Genomic DNA, 17,817 nt, shown 5'->3' on the forward strand with positions numbered 1-17,817 from the left:
CAGAATTCTCCAGGCCTTTTGTTCCATTATCTGGAAAAAGAATATGCCAAACTATTTCATAATGATCTGGGCTCTGGGAAGGCCAATATATGATGGATCAGATACTTTTACCCTGGTTTTGCATGGGGGTTCAAAATCTGATGGTACTTTTCTGCATTCATAATTTAATACATTTTGATAAGATCTGCAAAACCACTGGATGGAAGGCATCCCCAAACCGTGACAGAGCCTCCACTGTGTTTTACAGGTTGTAAGAATGGCTTCTTGACAGCCACCCATTCAGTGAAACTTTTTCAGATTTCAGATAAATCTCTGATTTTTTTTTCCTATTTCTTAAGGACATCACTTTCAGATCCTGTTCATCTGGTGTAGATAAGCAACCTTTTCCTTTGCTCTTTACTCTTCTCATTGCCTCAGATTTTGTAAGGATGCAGTGCACAGCATGCTGAAATATGCCAACTTTGAACTGTTGTGCAATAACACTTTGAGAAAATACAAGAAAGTCTGGCATCTTGAATACAAACTATAATGAAACGAGAGGTGACCAAAGATTCTAACCTAACCCTCACTGTTAATACATCTCTGGAAAATTGGTGGACAAAATTGGAGGGTTAAAATAGCAGCTCACTGTCTTCTTTGGGTTGTGCTGTATATATATACTATTTGGCTAGACTGATTAAACACAGTACAGTAATAAATACGGAACTTCTTGAAAGAATTGTCAGCGTCATACAGTAACAAAAAGAAAAGCTAATTTATTATATTTACAGGATCTATTGCTTCTATTCCTTCCAGCCACGTCCACTGTTAATTTCTAACAGCAGCACAACAATGACACACTGGAGCACAGGCCTTTTTTTTTAAGTTGCCCACAATAGGCTGTTAAAAATCCACTCTCTCTGAAATACCAAGGACATGATCTCAATGGAAGCTGTCACTGTGGTTATTGAAGAAAGTATTGATTTTGGTGGATGTTCAAGAGTGAACTTAACCCATCCAGTTTAAAAGAATCTGAAGAGGATTTTTATTTTATTTTTTGCAAGCTGGGACTTGTTATAAAACGAGTGTTTTCATTTTGTTGATGTCTTATCTCAGTCTGAGGCAGTCCACGCTGAAAATTCTTCCGCTCAGGCCATACATCACCCGTGCAACATGCATTTTATTCAGCTGGGTCCTCAAAAGTCTGAAATACAAATTTGCACAAAGTACATTTTTATGATCAGTAAATTGTCTTAAATTTTGTTTCGATGGGTTATGAATATATTTAGTCACATAACCATAACCACCACATTTAGCTCACACAAAGTGACTACATCTTTAATGTCATGCTATTTTTGAAACAATCTAGACTCTGATCCCGATTCTGACGACTATATCAGCGAAAGATAACCAGACCTCATTTTAAGACACAGCAGTTTCACTTTTCAGACCCTGAAGCAACATCCAAATTATAAAGTACAGCTTGTTAGTACTGGGTTGGACCGCCTTTTTCCTTCATTCTTCATGGCACAGATTCAACAGGGTGCTAGAAATATTCCTCAGACATGAACATGACAAACAGTTGCAGCAGATTTGAATCTCTTTATTCACTACATCTCAGAGGTGCTCTATTAGATTGGGATCTGGTGATTGCAGATGCCATTTGAGTACAGTGTCGTGTTCAAGAAACCAATTTGAGATGATTTGAAGACATGATTAATATGTTATTAATATCCTTAACCACAAGGAGTCCAGAATATTAAAGAGTGACTTGTGCAGTCTGACTGGTTTGAACTGGTCCTAGTTTCAAGCAGCACTTCAACTTAGATCTGAAAACTGCTGGGCGAGGTGGTGTCTATTACCTGGCACTGTGTATATGTGTGTGAGAGAAAGACACCGAGAGAAGAGCCAATGGGAACACAGTCTTTAGCCCTTCTCATAGACAGCCCCCCTTCTTGCTGTCAGGAGTTTCATTAGGAGACTCGGGGGTCTTTAATTAAGTAGGCAGAAGAAGGAGCAGCTTCATTTAAACCTCCTTTTAGCCTGACACATTAAATGGAGTCCACACACACACATACACACACACACACACACACACACACACTTTCTCTTTCACATGGTTCAGTATTAAAGTTCGTCATGTGTGGCGCAGAAAAGAGGAAGAAACGAGGAAGTTCATAAGTCATGAAAATACTCAGAGAAAACGTAGGAAAAGAAATAGATTCAAGAAACGTATACTTGCATGCACTAGTTTTAGTGACCAGCTAATCACCTTTACTCGCTGATTGTCTGACAAAATCCTTATATCTCACATCTTATTTTAATGTTACCACATAAAAATCCAAGAGCCTTAGCCTTGACGTATTCTTTACAATCACTGATTTGATTAATTTGACCTTTCACTGCCCACTACAGACACAGGGAGTGAAATGTCAGTGGGTGACACTGGGAGCCTAATATGTTATCACAGATACTATTAAAGAGTTTGTGGCCTACAAATAGTGGACACTTGACTAGATAAATACATCAGACTAGACGTTCTCAGGGTGAAAAGGGATTGTTCAGTGTGGATTGTTCACTTGGTAGACATAAGAAAAATTGGACTATTACAAAGTACTCAGCATAGGTTTAGGCATGTCCACATCTAGTTGCCCTCAGAAAGACTAGTCACTTAAACTAATATTTTTTTTTTATTGTACATCAGTTGATGTCAACTTTGGGTTTAAGCAACCTCAAGCATTTAGAGATGTAGACAAAATCAAGACCAGCTGCTGGAATTCAAGCTGAGGATGAGGATGGGGAAAAAGGCGATTGAAGTGACTTTGAGTCTGACATTGTTGTTGGTGCCACACATGCTGGATTGAGGATTTCAGTAACTGCTGATCTGTTGGGATTTTCCTACACAGCCATCACTAGGGTTAAGAGAGAATGGTCCGAATAATGAGAACATTTCCAGTTAGTGGTGACTGTCTGAGTGAAAACGCCTTGTTGGTATGAGAGGCCAAAGGAGAATAGCCAGACTGCTTCGAGCAGAAGTGAAGGTAATAGTAACAGAGATAACCGCTCATTACAACTGAGGTATACACAAGAGCATTTCTAAACGCACAACACATCAAACCTCGAAGCAGAACTACACAAGATTAGACTGGGTGCCATTTCTGTATAAGAACAGGAAAATGATGCTATAGTTCACACCGATTCACCAAAAATGATAAATAGTAGAGTCCAAAAAGGTTGCCTGGTCTGATGTGACACTCTGACCCTAGCATGGGATCAGAATTTGGCACCAACAACATGGAAGCCTAAATCTATCCTGCCATGTATCAGCACTTTAGGCTGCTGGTGAATGTGTAATGGTGTTTGGGAATATGTTCATCATGTTAATCCCTTTATGACCACAGTGTACTCATCAGCTTGATAACATGCCATGTAGCAAAGGTCGCATAATGTCAAACTAGTTTCTATTTGGTTTTAATTACGGGAATTCACAGTCACCAGTCCAATAGAGCACCTTTGAGGTGTGGTGCGAGCAAAGTTTCACTTCATGGATATGCAGCCGGAAAATCTGCAGAAACAATGTGATGCTTTCATGTGTGTACCATGAAAAATTAATGCAGGTCCGAAGCCATCAGGGGGTCTAATCTGGCACTAGCAAGGTTTCTCAGTGAAGTATCTGTTAAGTATATACGCACCTTTTGGCCTGAAGAAAGGGAATACATTATTAGCTTGAGGTCCAGTAATTAGCCCTCGTGGGTATGATTGTTTAAATTGTAATGGACTCACTGGCATGTAAGCACTCGACTTATGCTTATCCAACCAAAGTTGGATATTGCATAAGCTGTGTGGACATTTCCCTCCAAGAAAAAATGCTGCTGGTGCTAGCACTGCTAATATTAGCCACACTCTGCAAACAAATCTGACATCTGATGATTGTCACACATTTTAACTGCATTTAAATTATAATTTCATTACTGAAAATCCATTTCAAATGGTTCTAAAATATAGTTCTGAAGGGGTCTTGAATGAGGTTTCAGAAGTCCTAGTTTCACTCTGGCTCCCTATACTCTCCTGCTATTATTCCTAGCTTTTGCATGGTAGGACAGTGTGCTTTACATTTTCTACACAGACTGAGTCCTTTAATATCAATGCAACATTCAGCTTCTGATGGGTGTGCTGAGAGGGACGCTGTGATTAATAAACTTCCACAGAGGCAGAGAGAACGGAGGCGTGTGTCCAGCTGCAGTCACACCATAAAAATGATCTGAAATAACACAAACACACACTTGCAGATGCAGAGCGGCTGTATTGTGAATCTTCCGGCTGTGTCTCGATGATAACGGTGACTTGTGGGCTAATTGAATTTACAATAAAACTGATTCATAGACACACGTTGGAAGACACACACACACACAGACATAAATAGCGAGCAGCTGAATCAACAGATAAGCCGTTGACAGTTAATCAGGCATCTGATTGGACAGTTCACTCAAACCAATGTTGCACTTTTGCTGGACACAAAAACGCATCTGCTGCTTTTTCTAGAAGTCTGTCAACTCTCTCTTCTATTATTCATTCATCTCTTCTTCTTCTTCACCACCATCCTCTCTTTTGTGTTCCATTTATTCTGGTGTTTTTCAGTGCTTTTGGTCTCTCTGTGAGTCAGTTAGCAAGATTACACAAGAACTTTGGAGCCAAATTTCATGAAACTTCGGGAGGTGGAGCTCCTCCAGTTTGTGTTTGTCTTCCTATTTCATCCATTCATTTTTTCTTGTCTTTGTTTGATCTCTTTTTAGCTTTCTCCTCTTTGTTTGATTATTTTTCTTTCCTTTGCATCTTCCTCTTCATCTTTTTTTGTGCTTTCATGTACTAAAACCAAGTTTTTTCCTCTCTAAACTTAAAAGCTCTTATGTTTCATTCTTTTTCATCTTCTGATCTTCATGCTTACTCTTTCATTTTCTTCCCAATATCTTCTTTTTTGTATCTTTTCTTCATCTTTCATCATCATCCCGTTTTTCCCCTGTGACCATCATGTTCACTTTGGTCCCCCCCCTTGTTTGTATATATATGTTTTACTTTTGCCTTTGTTATTTTTTGTAGCTTTTTCTTCTTCACCTTCTTTGCTTCTTCTGGTTTCGTTTTTTTAGGAAATAAAACAAATTTTTAACAAATAAAAGGTTTAGAAGGACTTAAGCAGTCATGTTAAAAACGTTCGATCTCAGTATGTGATCTATCTTACTATAGCCACAAAACCATGAGAAGATTGTCTTTTTCTTCCAATCTCTGTAGTATTCTTCTCTGTCCTTCGTCACTACATTCATGAATCCTCTCTCTGTTCTTCCTGTTGTCCTCGTGCGTGTCACTTCCAACAAAACAGAAAATAGAAATAAATCAAATCTAACTTTCTAAAGCTCTGTTTGTTATGTGTAATTTTCAGACCTTTTACATTTTTGCAGCCATAACAATGTAAAAGTAGCATTAAAAATTAAACTTTTTTTACGTTAAATATTAATAGCGTTCCTATTCATGCATGTACATGTGTAGTTGTCATTTTGCAGGAGCATAGATTTGTTTGCATATTCAGGACTGAACCAGCATGTTACATTTTAAAGTTTAAAGTCATGTTTGAATGTACAACCAGAAATACACTTTTTCTCCATAGCGGCTTCCTTTTTTATTAATAAATAATATCATTAGAGCTATTGTTGTATTTTCGTATTGATTTATATGTTGCATTGTTTGTTTTCCTGACATTTTCCTTTCCTTTACATTTGTCTCTGCAGTACCCAGCGCTCCTCCACAAAACATCACCTTAGAGGTCGTCCTGTCCAGGGTGAGTTTAAATACCCATATTTTTATTCCCTCTTCTCTCTGCTCACATCCATACACTGCAACAACATCCACATCATAATCTGCTCCATTCGCGGTGGTATTACCAGTAAAATCCAACGTTATCCCCTTGAACAGAAAGACTCTTTCACCTTTTACGATCTGAGCTTACAGACTTTAACATCACTGCCTGACTTTCCAGGTTCTGTCTCCCTTGAAGTGACTGATGGCTGCTTATTCTGACCCACATCTAAACAGTGACACAGCCATCAGTCAGCAGTCGCTCTCTAGTGATCTGGCCTCATTTTACTGATTGATGGGATCCTAGAATGTGCATAAATAAATGTCTTTCTGCATTTTTCCCAACTCATTTATGTTTCCTCTGTTGACTGTCCAAGCTGCTCATGTGATTTATGTGTTGAAAAATATTTACATGCTCTAATTCACACAAAGTCAATACAGAAATCGACATTTTATGTCACAAAAAATGAGTGACACCCCCTCTGTGCCCACCAACAGATCAGACAGCCGGTTCAAGGGTTGTAGCCATGAAGTGAAGGAGCTTTTCTAACTTCTTTAACCCTGTGAGACCTACAGTGCTGTGCAAAAGTCTTGAATCAGCCTTCATTTCTTGATATTTTTCTAGGAAGATAGTAAATAGCTGCAGTGATATACTGAAATGTGTGCAAATGTAAATGGCAATATAGTGCACTGCTCAAATAAATGAAGTAACAGTGATCAGAGTTTGGTATTAAGCCAGTAAAACTTGTGAGATATTGATCTGGTCAGTTAAGTAACAGAAGGGGTTGTTAATCAGTATCAACTGCTTTCATTTGAATGAAATTAACAATACATGCAGTACAGGAACAACAATAAGAAGCTATGCATTGTTTTGGCTAGGGTCAGTGCCACTATTGTTACCAGGTGATACATGAACCCTACAGAGATCACACAGGTAGTCCAACTCCTCTAGGATGGTACACCAATACATGTAATTGCCAGAAGGTTTGCCACAATAACACAAAGAAAACAGAGAAAACCCCAACAAACATACTCCCTTATGAGCAAGCGCTTTGGTGACAGTGGGAAGGAAAAACTCCCTTTTAACAGGAAGGAACCTCGAAAAGCACCAAGCTGAGGGAGGTGCAACCATTTGCCGTAAATTAATATTTAAGGCTAAAAGTAATTTCTAATATTTGTGTGTTGCAATTTGCAAGATCAAAAGTCTTATATCAATTTGGTCAATCTCAAATTCAAGATTATCCTCTTAGGTATGTCCAGACAGCTTTCCAGGATGGCTGCTCTGTAGGTTCACTAAAGACCTCAAACCTGGACAGATAGTAAACATCAACTTTGGTTTCAAGCTGGATGCATTTCATGTTGATGATTCATTTTGATGATGAGCAGCTACAGCCAGCAGTTTTGAATGGAAGCATCAAGAGTTTTCAAAACCAAAGGCAGTTCTACTGCCGTTTCTACTGACTTCTAATCTTAAGTCCAGCAGTGTCTTAGGAAAGAACAGTCAGAGGAAACAATATGAACTATGGTATGTGCCAGTGTGCCATCCTGTGCTGCCTCAGGATACATTGAAAATGCATAGAAAGGCTGTTGTCTTGACTTTGTCTCAGGAGAAGCCCACAGTGTAGGGTTTTGAAGAGCTTTTATTTAAAAGTATACTTCTCAAATATAACAGAAAATGTGTCTGGTAGCAGACATTCGGGAAAAAAACCAAAATGTAGCAAGGATCATCCCTGTTTAAAGAAAATTAGTCAAAGGAAAAATAATTTGGAAAGCATGTTATTTTTAACACTAGTCACTGCCTCAATTCATATTGAGTGGTACTAAATATGAGTTTAAACGGAATTAATTCCTGAACTGCATAAAATCAGCAGGAGGTGGCTGGAATGGATGGTGGGTGTACAAAGTACTCAAGTTTTACACCAGCAGCTAGAGTTCACGGGCTGACTGGTGTCTGTGGTTTAATCATCAAAGCTTTGGTTGAAGCTTTGATTAAATTTAAATAAACGTCTTGAGTCAATGTGCACTTTTATTTATTAAAATACACTGCCAACCTTCTGAAACCATATTATATTATATTATATTATATTATATTAATGGTTATCTAGTTTTGCTGTTACTTTGCTAGTAATGTTTGATCCAGTAGAACTGCCATTACCAACAGATTATCCATTAGCATTGGGTGTGTGATATGCTACCAACATGGCATACAGACCAGGTATTATCCAGTTTCAAAATATTACCATTTTACTGTCAGACTGTAAAAAACATTTTAAAAAATTATGTAAAGTTTAATTAATTTTTAATTTTTAATTTGTTACACTTAAGGTGTTGTGACAGTGTTTATAACAATATTATAATAATGTTTAAACAAACAGGATAAGCATTCATCTTTGGACTCAGTGTTGTACAGGAGGATATTTAAATCCTAATGTCTTTCTTAGATATTGGTATTCAAGTCTAAAACAGTATGAACTGGTGTCCCCGGTCAATAAACTTCCAGGTTTCCCTGTTCTTGCCCCTCTGACTTCCTTTGGTTTTTTTTTTTGTCTGTCCCGTTTGGCTCTTTTGCCATCAGAATTATTGTCTAAAGGCAAAGAAAGATGCCCAACGGATTTACTTTACCAAATTGACCATCCCAGCCTTGCCGTAATGGTCCATTTGATTCACCTTTTATTGTTTATTTTATTTTCACTTGCTGAATACGGGACAGACTTGACTGGGGGAAAGAAAGAGGGAAAGAGAAACAGCTGAGAAGAGGGACGGGGGAGAAGGGCAAAAGACAAAAACCAACAGAACGGGCAGAAAAAAATAATAATAATAAAAAAAAATGCATATATCGATCACCTGGGTCACCTGCTGAGAAAGAAAAAAGAAAACAAGCAGAAGAGAACAAGAGTAATAGAATAAACAACATCACAATGATATATGGGAATATGACTGTAAATACTAAATATTAAACATTATTGTGCAGCACATAAGATCAACAGAACACAGTGTGCTTTGAGGTAGGCGCCCGTGAGCTCTGCCGGCAGCCAGCCGTGCCTGAGTGACCGAGCCCCAGGCCGAGAGGCTGGGGGCACCCCACCTCCGAAGTGGCCCGAGCGAGCCCCAGGCTCCAGGCCCCGATAAGCGGCCGTCAAGGAGTGAGCCGGTGTGTACCTGGATAGCCATCCCTGGACACAAAGAACCACCAACGCACCGATGTCTGAGGGAGTCCGCCACCGGCAGGGGAAGTGGTGGTAGGGGGAGATAGGCCTCCAAACCTTGGAGGGCCTGAGATGTCCCCAGAGAGGTGGCGTCTGATACCCAACCTGACATATAGACACAGACATACAGGCACACACAGACACAAACATCCATTCCCACCCTCATGCTCTCATATGCACTTACTCCACACTCAACCAACGTGGAGACAAACATAAAGAGACGCTGTACACACAATCACACTCCCCAAGCGTACTCTACGAACCGGGTCTAGGTACCCTTGCCCCTGGAGGGGGGAACTGCACCCAGACCCAGGTGGTGTAACCCTTTTCCCTGCGGTGGGGGGAGGCAGACCGCCCCGACTCCGCAGCAGCAGGGAGGCCCCACACTCCAGACCGCAGTCGAACGGCCAACTCCTCCTCCTAGCCCCCCCGCTCCAGCAGGCCGGAGAGAATGGGCTTAATGCCCCTCTGACTTCCTGCTGCAGACTTTGCACCTTTTTAAAAGATTGCAGTCTTCTTTCATTGTCCTGTGTGATGGCACTAACACAACAAAGTATATTTTTGAGTATGTTTGTGAAAGTAACAGTAACAGTAACACTGTTTCTAAATTATCCCCAAGATCTTTTATCAGTTGTGGTTTTATATTAGACGATACAATCATGATATTTAACAATACATAGAGATACATCTATGACTTGGAAGTAGTGGCAAATAATATTATCTGACAAGTTTGCCCAAAACCATAGAATCAACAGCTTAACAACGCTGCAGGTACAACCACTGTAAAATGTGATAATAAAATATTATTTTGCTATAACACCAAAATCCCCAATGACCCAAATGTGTTTTGAAGAGATGATGATAAGCTGAGAAGAAACTTCTGATGCAAAAATCCATTCCAAAGTTTGGTTTAAGTTCAGCCCGGCACACTGAGGTAAACCAAATCAATATCGAAGATAAAGTCAGATTAGTGCAAAGTTGTTGCTTCCCCAGCAGCCAAAGGCACAACAGCTTGGTTACAGCCACAGGATCCATTTAAGTAGTCCTGTGAAGGTTTTCACAGTTTCTCCTGCCTCTTCTCTGTTTTTAATACCTTGGTCGGGTATTTGAATATAGAGAAGTGGTGGAGATGTAAGTTTGAATAAACTTACCACCTTCTTTCACTCTGTTTCATCAGATGTTTGTGTGATCAGGTTATTTCATGTTACTCAGAAAGCAGCAGTGGAAAAGAAAATCATGAATGTTTCCGTTGGCTGTGTGAGCGACTTATAATTTATGTCCATACAAATGGAAGTTCAGACAGTCTGTGGAGAGTTGACCTCATTTAGTTTCTGTCCGCTTATTTTTCTGCATGTGATTGATATTTATCTGACGATTGGCTCTTAGGTCAAGGCTGATTGATTGGCGATGTCAGAGGTGTTTGATGGCTGAAAGCCTTAGGATACATGTATAACAAAGAGCAATATGGGTGTCTGTTGTTGAAAGATGAATGCCAAACATACTGGAGCTGCAGGTGGCGCTGCCTCCACACCCTGACCTCAACTTGCACTTAGACAAAGAGAAGAACAAAAAACATTTTACATAGGGGCAAGATAATTAGAGATTACTGTTACTGTTATTGGTTGTTCTAACAGTATCAGTGGAAGCAGTAGTGGTACTGAAGAGAAAAGAAAAGTCACATTTCAAGTAAGATTCTCGGGGTTAGTTGAAAATGTTTTTGCTACCAAATGTTGACTTTCTGGTAAACATTACAAATTTCAGACACATCAAAGGCAATCAAAAAGATCTGCTCAAGCTGATTGTCCTCTAAACAGATGTTCTCCATGCAGCAGACATTATGAATTCGGTGAAAGTTGTGTAAGATGATCATAAGTCAGTACCACCACTGAGGACATCAAATTTATATTGTCAACATAGCAAAGTGTGTATCTTCAGGCCCCCCAATATTCTTTCAACGTCAGATTTTTCTTCTTTTTTTCAGCGTGATGAGATGAGAGAAAGCATCAGTGCACAGTTTGTTTCTGTAGATTTCAGCACTTTCTCAGTTTGTCATCCTTCATGATACTGAGATCAGGGTTGTGGCCAAACTCTGAAACTTTGAAAGGAAACTCAGTGAAGTGACTGCAGTATCTGTATGGTAGCTTTTATAAAAGCTGTTTGATTTCTCTAGATAATAACACGGCGCGTCAATGCTACCTTTATCAAGGATCAAAGATTTCTTTATCTATCACATTTTTTACATTTAGCAGTGATCATGTAACCATCAAGCAAACTTATATAAACAGACAATATATTAAAAAACCCCACTGAGATTTAAAAGTCTGGAATAAAATAACAACATCAAAAATAATGCAAGTTATTTAAAAGATCAGTTAGTTTATACCAAACACATTTAAAATAATTGAATAAATAAACCTTTATTTTCTAAACATTATAGCTTCATGATTGCTACATACTTTGACAACACACCCTGTTAGCCGAGTGTGTATGTTAGCATTTTTATAGAAGGAAAGGAAACAGGTTGTTTGAATTGCAGCACACACTATGTGATTGTTCATGAAAATAACTGCTTTTAAAAGAATAATTTGAATGTGTCGTCTTCTTTTTTCTGGTAATTTTCCATATTAGCAATTTAGCATGTGCTAAAATAAAAACAATCCATTACTGGAGTGTAATAGGGGAGCTTTGTACTGGTGTGCTGCTGCACAGGTGATGTTGAGTCTGTAGTTTATATGGGTGGTGTGGGTCAAAAAATGTCCATGTGATTCCCAGGATCATAGGTCTCCCAGGAGAAAGCTGGATTGCAACAAGATGATTGCAGCTTCACCTGTCAGTGGTTTTAATACAGCTGATTGGTGTATTTTGCAGTGGACTTTTTAATGCAATCAGCCAACTCACACTCACTATGGGAATGTACAGCGCTTATACTGGCTTTGACCTCATTACTCCCAACATCAGAACACTATGCTCAGCACAGCACAACACTGCAGGGAGTGGGGAGTGACAGCAGTAATTTGCATGATTGCATTAGATGTTTGCTGAAGTGACAGTATCATATGTAGATGAAGAACCTGCTCAAGTCGACTGCCTGAACTGGTTTGCAGGCTTTGCTTTATTCCGTAGGCTGCCTTCCCAAATCATTTTCACAGGAGGCTCAAAGATGTGAAAGTTGAAGTATAACAGTGACTTAAAAGGAGTTTTTCTGCTTATTCTCATTTTCTGTCACACATATACTGCCTCACTAGGGATGTTCATTTTAGGCATGGCCAAAGTTTCAAAGAATGAGGTCAGTGGAAGTGCAAATAAACCCGATGAGCCAGAAGATTCCGTTACAGACAGTTTTTTTCTATTATTTTCTCCCCATGATGTCACAGAGAACATATATCCTTATATGGTCATCTCAAACAAAAAGTCCCACCCACCTGCAGTTCATATGTCTTCTCAAAGAGGAGATGCCAGAAAGCTGGCCAAAAGAGCGAGAGAAGTCCAAATAATCTTATCTTAAACAGTGAATGACACAAAGATGCTCACGCTAGAAGAGGTGAAGGTTAAAAAATTAAACTGGAGCAGAAAAGATCCACTTCAGATCAAAGACATGTGAGCTTTAATGATTCTGATGCAACAAAAACATGTTAACTACTCTAAGCTGAATTTGGTTGATCATAAATAAGCATCGACACAGAAATGTGTTTCATAGTGAAATATTTAAAAACTAAATACAAATTATAAACTTCTGCAGTGACCAAATCACTCCTTAATTGTGTGTCTCACAAACATACACACACAAACAGCTATCCAGAGTGTGTCTGTGTGTATGTGAGTCCTGCCTCAGTCAGTTTCTCTGTAGCGTGTTGCTGAAGGAAAAAAATGTGAATCTTTCCGATCTTGTCAAGTTTCTGCTGTCAAACCAACTTTTCAGACAAATCTGACATTTCCTCAACTTTCCTCCAGTCAGTGGAGCGTTACTGCGAGTGTGTGTGAGTGTGTGTTGTTGAATGCTTGGCTGAACACACAGCACAGAGTTTACAGTATGTCAGGCTGTGGGGCTTTTACCCAGAATTCTCTGGAGAGTCCATCTAGGGTCACTCTGTGTATATGTATGGCTGTCAGACTGAGGATCAGGAGTGGATTTTGGTCAGAATCAGCTCATACTACAAACTTTTAGCTCTGTTGGTTCACAATTTCGTCAAAAAAGGTTCCTGCTGAAGCAGTTTAACCTCCTAGTGAGTCTCCACAGGAATGTTAGTCTGGAGACTTTAGAGACTCGTCTAAATATTAATTAAAGGAAATAGCAGTGAGGAGTCCAACTGAGCTCAATACAAGATGTTAATTTAACTTTTTAGGGGATAAAATTGGGTTTTTCAGAGTTCTTTATGAAATTTCACTTCTTAATTTTGACAGTTTGTCATGATTCGGCTGTGTGGCAGGCAGGAATTTGACCCAAACGCAAACTAAACTAAATGTAAATAAGGAACAAAATACAAAACACACGGAAACTAAGGATACTGGGCCAACATGGCCCAGGACCATGACACAGTTGACAAAACAAGAAAGTTAACATCCTCGTTAGGGAGTTGCCTAAGGCCTCTCAGTCTCCCTCCACATGTATTCTTGTATAAATATTTTAACTCTGTCGTATTTCCACAAGAACCTGGAAATAATCAGTAAAAATCTTAAGATTCGGGAACATTTAAAAACAAAAGAAGCTGTCATGTACAGTCAACGAGAAATATTTGCTGTATTTAAACTGAGCCAAATCAATGGCCGTGATAACCTTTACATCTTTGTACTAAAGGACAGATTTATATCTTTGTATTAATGCTTCAGGTGATACTTGATTGACTCATCAGAGACCTGTTCTACTAAATCAGCCTGCAGCTATAACTGTGTTAATGTTAGAAATATGAAATGTGATCAAAAACTTCTGAGAATAAGCTAAAAATCCAAACCTTTCTCACATTAAAATATGGCTGATATCTCATGCATGATCATTTCCCCATTACATCTGGACTGTTTTCAGCACAGCTGCTGCTTTTAAATTTCTCACTGGAAGTTCTCTTACTTCCTTTGTCCCTGTGCCTCTATGACCGGTGCTGGGTCTCCTCCAGTGATCCTTCAGCTTAATTTTCAATTTTCAAGAAGTGGACAAAGTTGCAGGGAATCAAACATAGAAAGGGTACCAGGTGGTAAGCAAAGATTGCGACGCACTGCTTTCAGGTTTAGAAACTGTGGACTTCTCAACTGAGAACTGCTAAAAAACTGCTTGGTCTTGCGGCTGGGTCACACATTGTGTAAATAGCACTGCAACCTCCTTACGACTAGGAAAGATTTGGAGACTGATTGCAAAAAGCTGCAAGGGAGGCCCGTTGTGTCCGAACAGCTTTGCATATAATTAGTGTGTAATTTCTAACCAAAGGCAGATTGCGAACACGTTTCACTCAGTCTGCGTCAGTCTACTGATGAATGACTTGACTCAGCTGTTTGCCTTCTGAGTATATTCGTACATAGAAGCAAGGTGTTATTTTGCAGTTAAATTGCCACCTTTCAGCAACTACATGACTCCTCTTCTTTCTAGAGGAATTTCTGCTTCAGATATGTGAGGTTCTGTCTAGAATATAAATACTTAATATGGCAAGTACTCTGTGTATGGAGAAGACTTGCAACAGATGGAAGCAGATTTGTAATTTTTATAGAGTTATCAGATTGTACATGAATGCCAGTACATAATGCAATAAAACTGACTTGACAATAGTAACTCACTGCAAGTGGTTGCTGTCTTATTTTTGTCATACCATGATTCCCAACAGCTGGTTTTGCTAGTGAGACTGTGGCATTAGCAAGAGACCCAGCACTGAATTACTACTGGATATCCTAACCAAGAAATCCCAGTTGATTCTATCTCATAAGTTTGTGGTTATGGTGAAAGTTGTGAACATATGAGTTAAGTAGTTGAAAAAGGAATTCAAGGGAGCAACCTATCAGCTCCCCGTGGTCTGGACATGTCTGAGAAAATGACCTTGAAGGATTGACTGTCCACATTAGAGTAAGGCTTGTTTGTTTCATGTGCCTGAAACTCACACCTCAAATGTCTGATTAAGTTCAATTCTGATATCAGAAGCAAAAGTGTCAGAAGTTTAATAGTTATTCCTAACAAAAGAGTCCTTTTTATAGCAAATAATGGCTTAACTGAAATTTCTAAAGCAGACAGACAAAAGAATCAGAAGATCAAGCTTTGCTCTCTGGGAAAGAGAAAAAGCACGTTCGCCACAGATACAGATTTTAATAAATAGAGAAAAATTCACAAAGACTTCATTCAGCTTGTATTCTAGAATTGTAGTTCAGAAATGCCAGCAGACCACAAGTGGATGATGGAAAAAAGCTTTTCTTGTCTAAGTGACCAAGATCCTTACATTCTTACTTTTTGGTGGTAACAAAAGTAAGAATGTAAGCAGATGGATACAAGAGAGAGAATCATACTCATTCTAGTAAATCCCTGAACATTTTACTTTTCTATTTAAGTTCTTAACTGTGCCATCCATGAATGGCAGCATAGTGGTGGAATAATTGGCACCAAAACCTCATAGAAAAAAGTTCCTGCGTTCATATCCGCTGGCTGGTTGGGGCCTTTCTGCAGGTTCTCCTAGTATCTGCAGCACTTGGTCCTGCTGCTTACTCCCACAGTCCAAAGATGATTGGAGTTGATTGGTTAATCCATATAGAGCGGTTTTATGTGGAGTGGCTCTATGTGTGAATGTGAACAGTCTTGTGTTAGCCCTGTGATATTCTGATAAAATGTCCATTGTGTACCTCTGCTATTGTGCTATGGCAGCTAGGATAGGCGCCAGCACCCCAACCTCCACCTTCATCCCCCCACAACGGTGGCCCTAGCTGGAACTAAGTTAGCAGCAGCACATGTAGCATGAAAAGACTGAAACCCACACAGTTGTTATTACATTAATACCCTGAGATTAGGTTTCAGTTAGATGTCTGTGATTGGTTTATCTGAAAAAATTGATTATTATTTCAATGAAGTTCCCCCCCAAAGACAGCTATTGTACCAATATGTCACTGAAGAAAACAATGCCTTCTGTGTTTTCATGCAATCCCAGACTCTTTAGATCATCCCTCTGCTGGGATCACACCATCTGTTGTAGTTGTCTTTGTTTCAAAAGATACTTCTTTATGAGTCAGATGGCTCCCTGATGACACTGCGTGATAGAAGCGAAACAACAGTGCTTAAAGCTTTTGCACAGTTCTCTATATATTATGAATGGCAGAGCCTCCTCGTGGTGTCTCTATTTCTGTTTTTTTAACCTTTCTTTTAGTCAACTTTAGCAACGTTTGGCCCTTGTCAGAGCAGCTGGGTTTCAGGCACAATTCAAAATTGCTTTTAAACCTTAAATCTGGAGGTCTGTAATGGAAAATCACAGCAGTTCCTTTTTTGGCCGTAACAAGTATAAAAGTTCTCCTTCAAACTGAAATACAAAAGACCATGTAGAACGACTCAGTTAATTAAAATAATTTACATATCAGACCTCGTCTCAAACTTAGCTCTTGACTGTTGTTGCCAGGGGAAAATATCCTTCGGGGCCTTCGATGCAGCGGTTTAATTGAATTTTGTTTTTGACATCGTGACATCATACAGTTTGGAGTTATTTCAGGAACGTTTTGATGTGTGAAGTACTGCTGACCGTGACCTTTTCTTTACAAAGAAGCTCCGATTTTAAAACTTTCCACCATTTTGAATTTAGACACACACTGACTTAAATTCATTTCCTGGTGACAAAACTCAACCCTCACCCTACCCGTACACTAGATCCTCACTATTAAATGCAGATATCACTCATTGTCAGTGTTGGGTAAGTTACTTTAAAATAGTAACTTAGTTACATTACTAGTTACTTCTCTCAGTAACTCAGTTACTTCAAGTTACTCGTTACTTTCAAAGTAACTAGTTACTAGGGAAAGTAACTTTGGTTTTACTCAGAATTCTCTTGTTAGTGTGTTGCTTCCATAACTTTGCCAGTCTTCTAGCTTGCTTACTTGCCACAAGTGCACTGTGCCACCTACCAATAGAAAAGAAAAGATAATGTGCATATTTCCACGAGAGAGGTTTACAGCTGTGGCTCCAGCAAACATCAGCTGATATTAGAAATTAATATTAAATAAATTCTAACAATAGCTGATCAAGCTTAAACGCGCTACTGTTGTTTAGCGCGACATCGGTTGGTTTCCTCTTTCGGAGCAAAGTGAGCGATAAACAAACAAGAAAGAAAAGCCGATCAGCTGATCATTGATCAGTTTTCATGATTGAAGCAGAAACGGGAGAGGGAGGGGGAGAGGATGAGAGAAGAAGAGGCAGCTGTGCAGCGTAAAGACACAGAATAACTCCAGCTTTGTGCCTTTTCCATTGTAGCTGAATTACGGGACAAACTGTTCCTTTTCACCTCAATAAGAAACGCGTAATATTTTCTCTGAATACCAGACTGGACGGTTGGCAACTCTAATAACTTATGAACAAAATAAAGTTCAACATCATTAACTTCATAGCACCCACCCAGCTCTATAGAAACTCCGTCATGCTAGCTAGCATGCAGTACGGAAAAAGTCAGAATAACGAAAATAAACTCCACCTAAACTTGGTTTATATCTGACCCAGAGAGACTGCAGGTCATAACTTCTTACCTGAAGTTCAGTTCACACTTGCACCGGCGGCCGCCTCGGGTCTCTTTTCCTTCTGCGTCCCTTTTCCTTCATCCACCTGCTGGCCTCCACCACTTGCTAA

The 17,817-nt window shown here is 39.3% G+C and overlaps 1 protein-coding gene across 2 annotated transcripts in view; it reads left to right on the forward strand.

Moving 5' to 3' along the window:
• Positions 1-17,817, forward strand: part of dcc (DCC netrin 1 receptor) — a 354,092-nt gene that overhangs the window by 231,349 nt on the left and 104,926 nt on the right. For both annotated transcript variants that reach the window (XM_076886255.1, XM_076886256.1), the window contains exon 12: positions 5,760-5,809. In XM_076886255.1, coding sequence (XP_076742370.1) covers positions 5,760-5,809 — 50 coding nt within the window. The remainder of the gene's footprint in view (positions 1-5,759; positions 5,810-17,817) is intronic.

Source organism: Maylandia zebra, linkage group LG7, assembly GCF_041146795.1.
Source record: "Maylandia zebra isolate NMK-2024a linkage group LG7, Mzebra_GT3a, whole genome shotgun sequence".
NCBI lineage: Eukaryota > Metazoa > Chordata > Actinopteri > Cichliformes > Cichlidae > Maylandia > Maylandia zebra.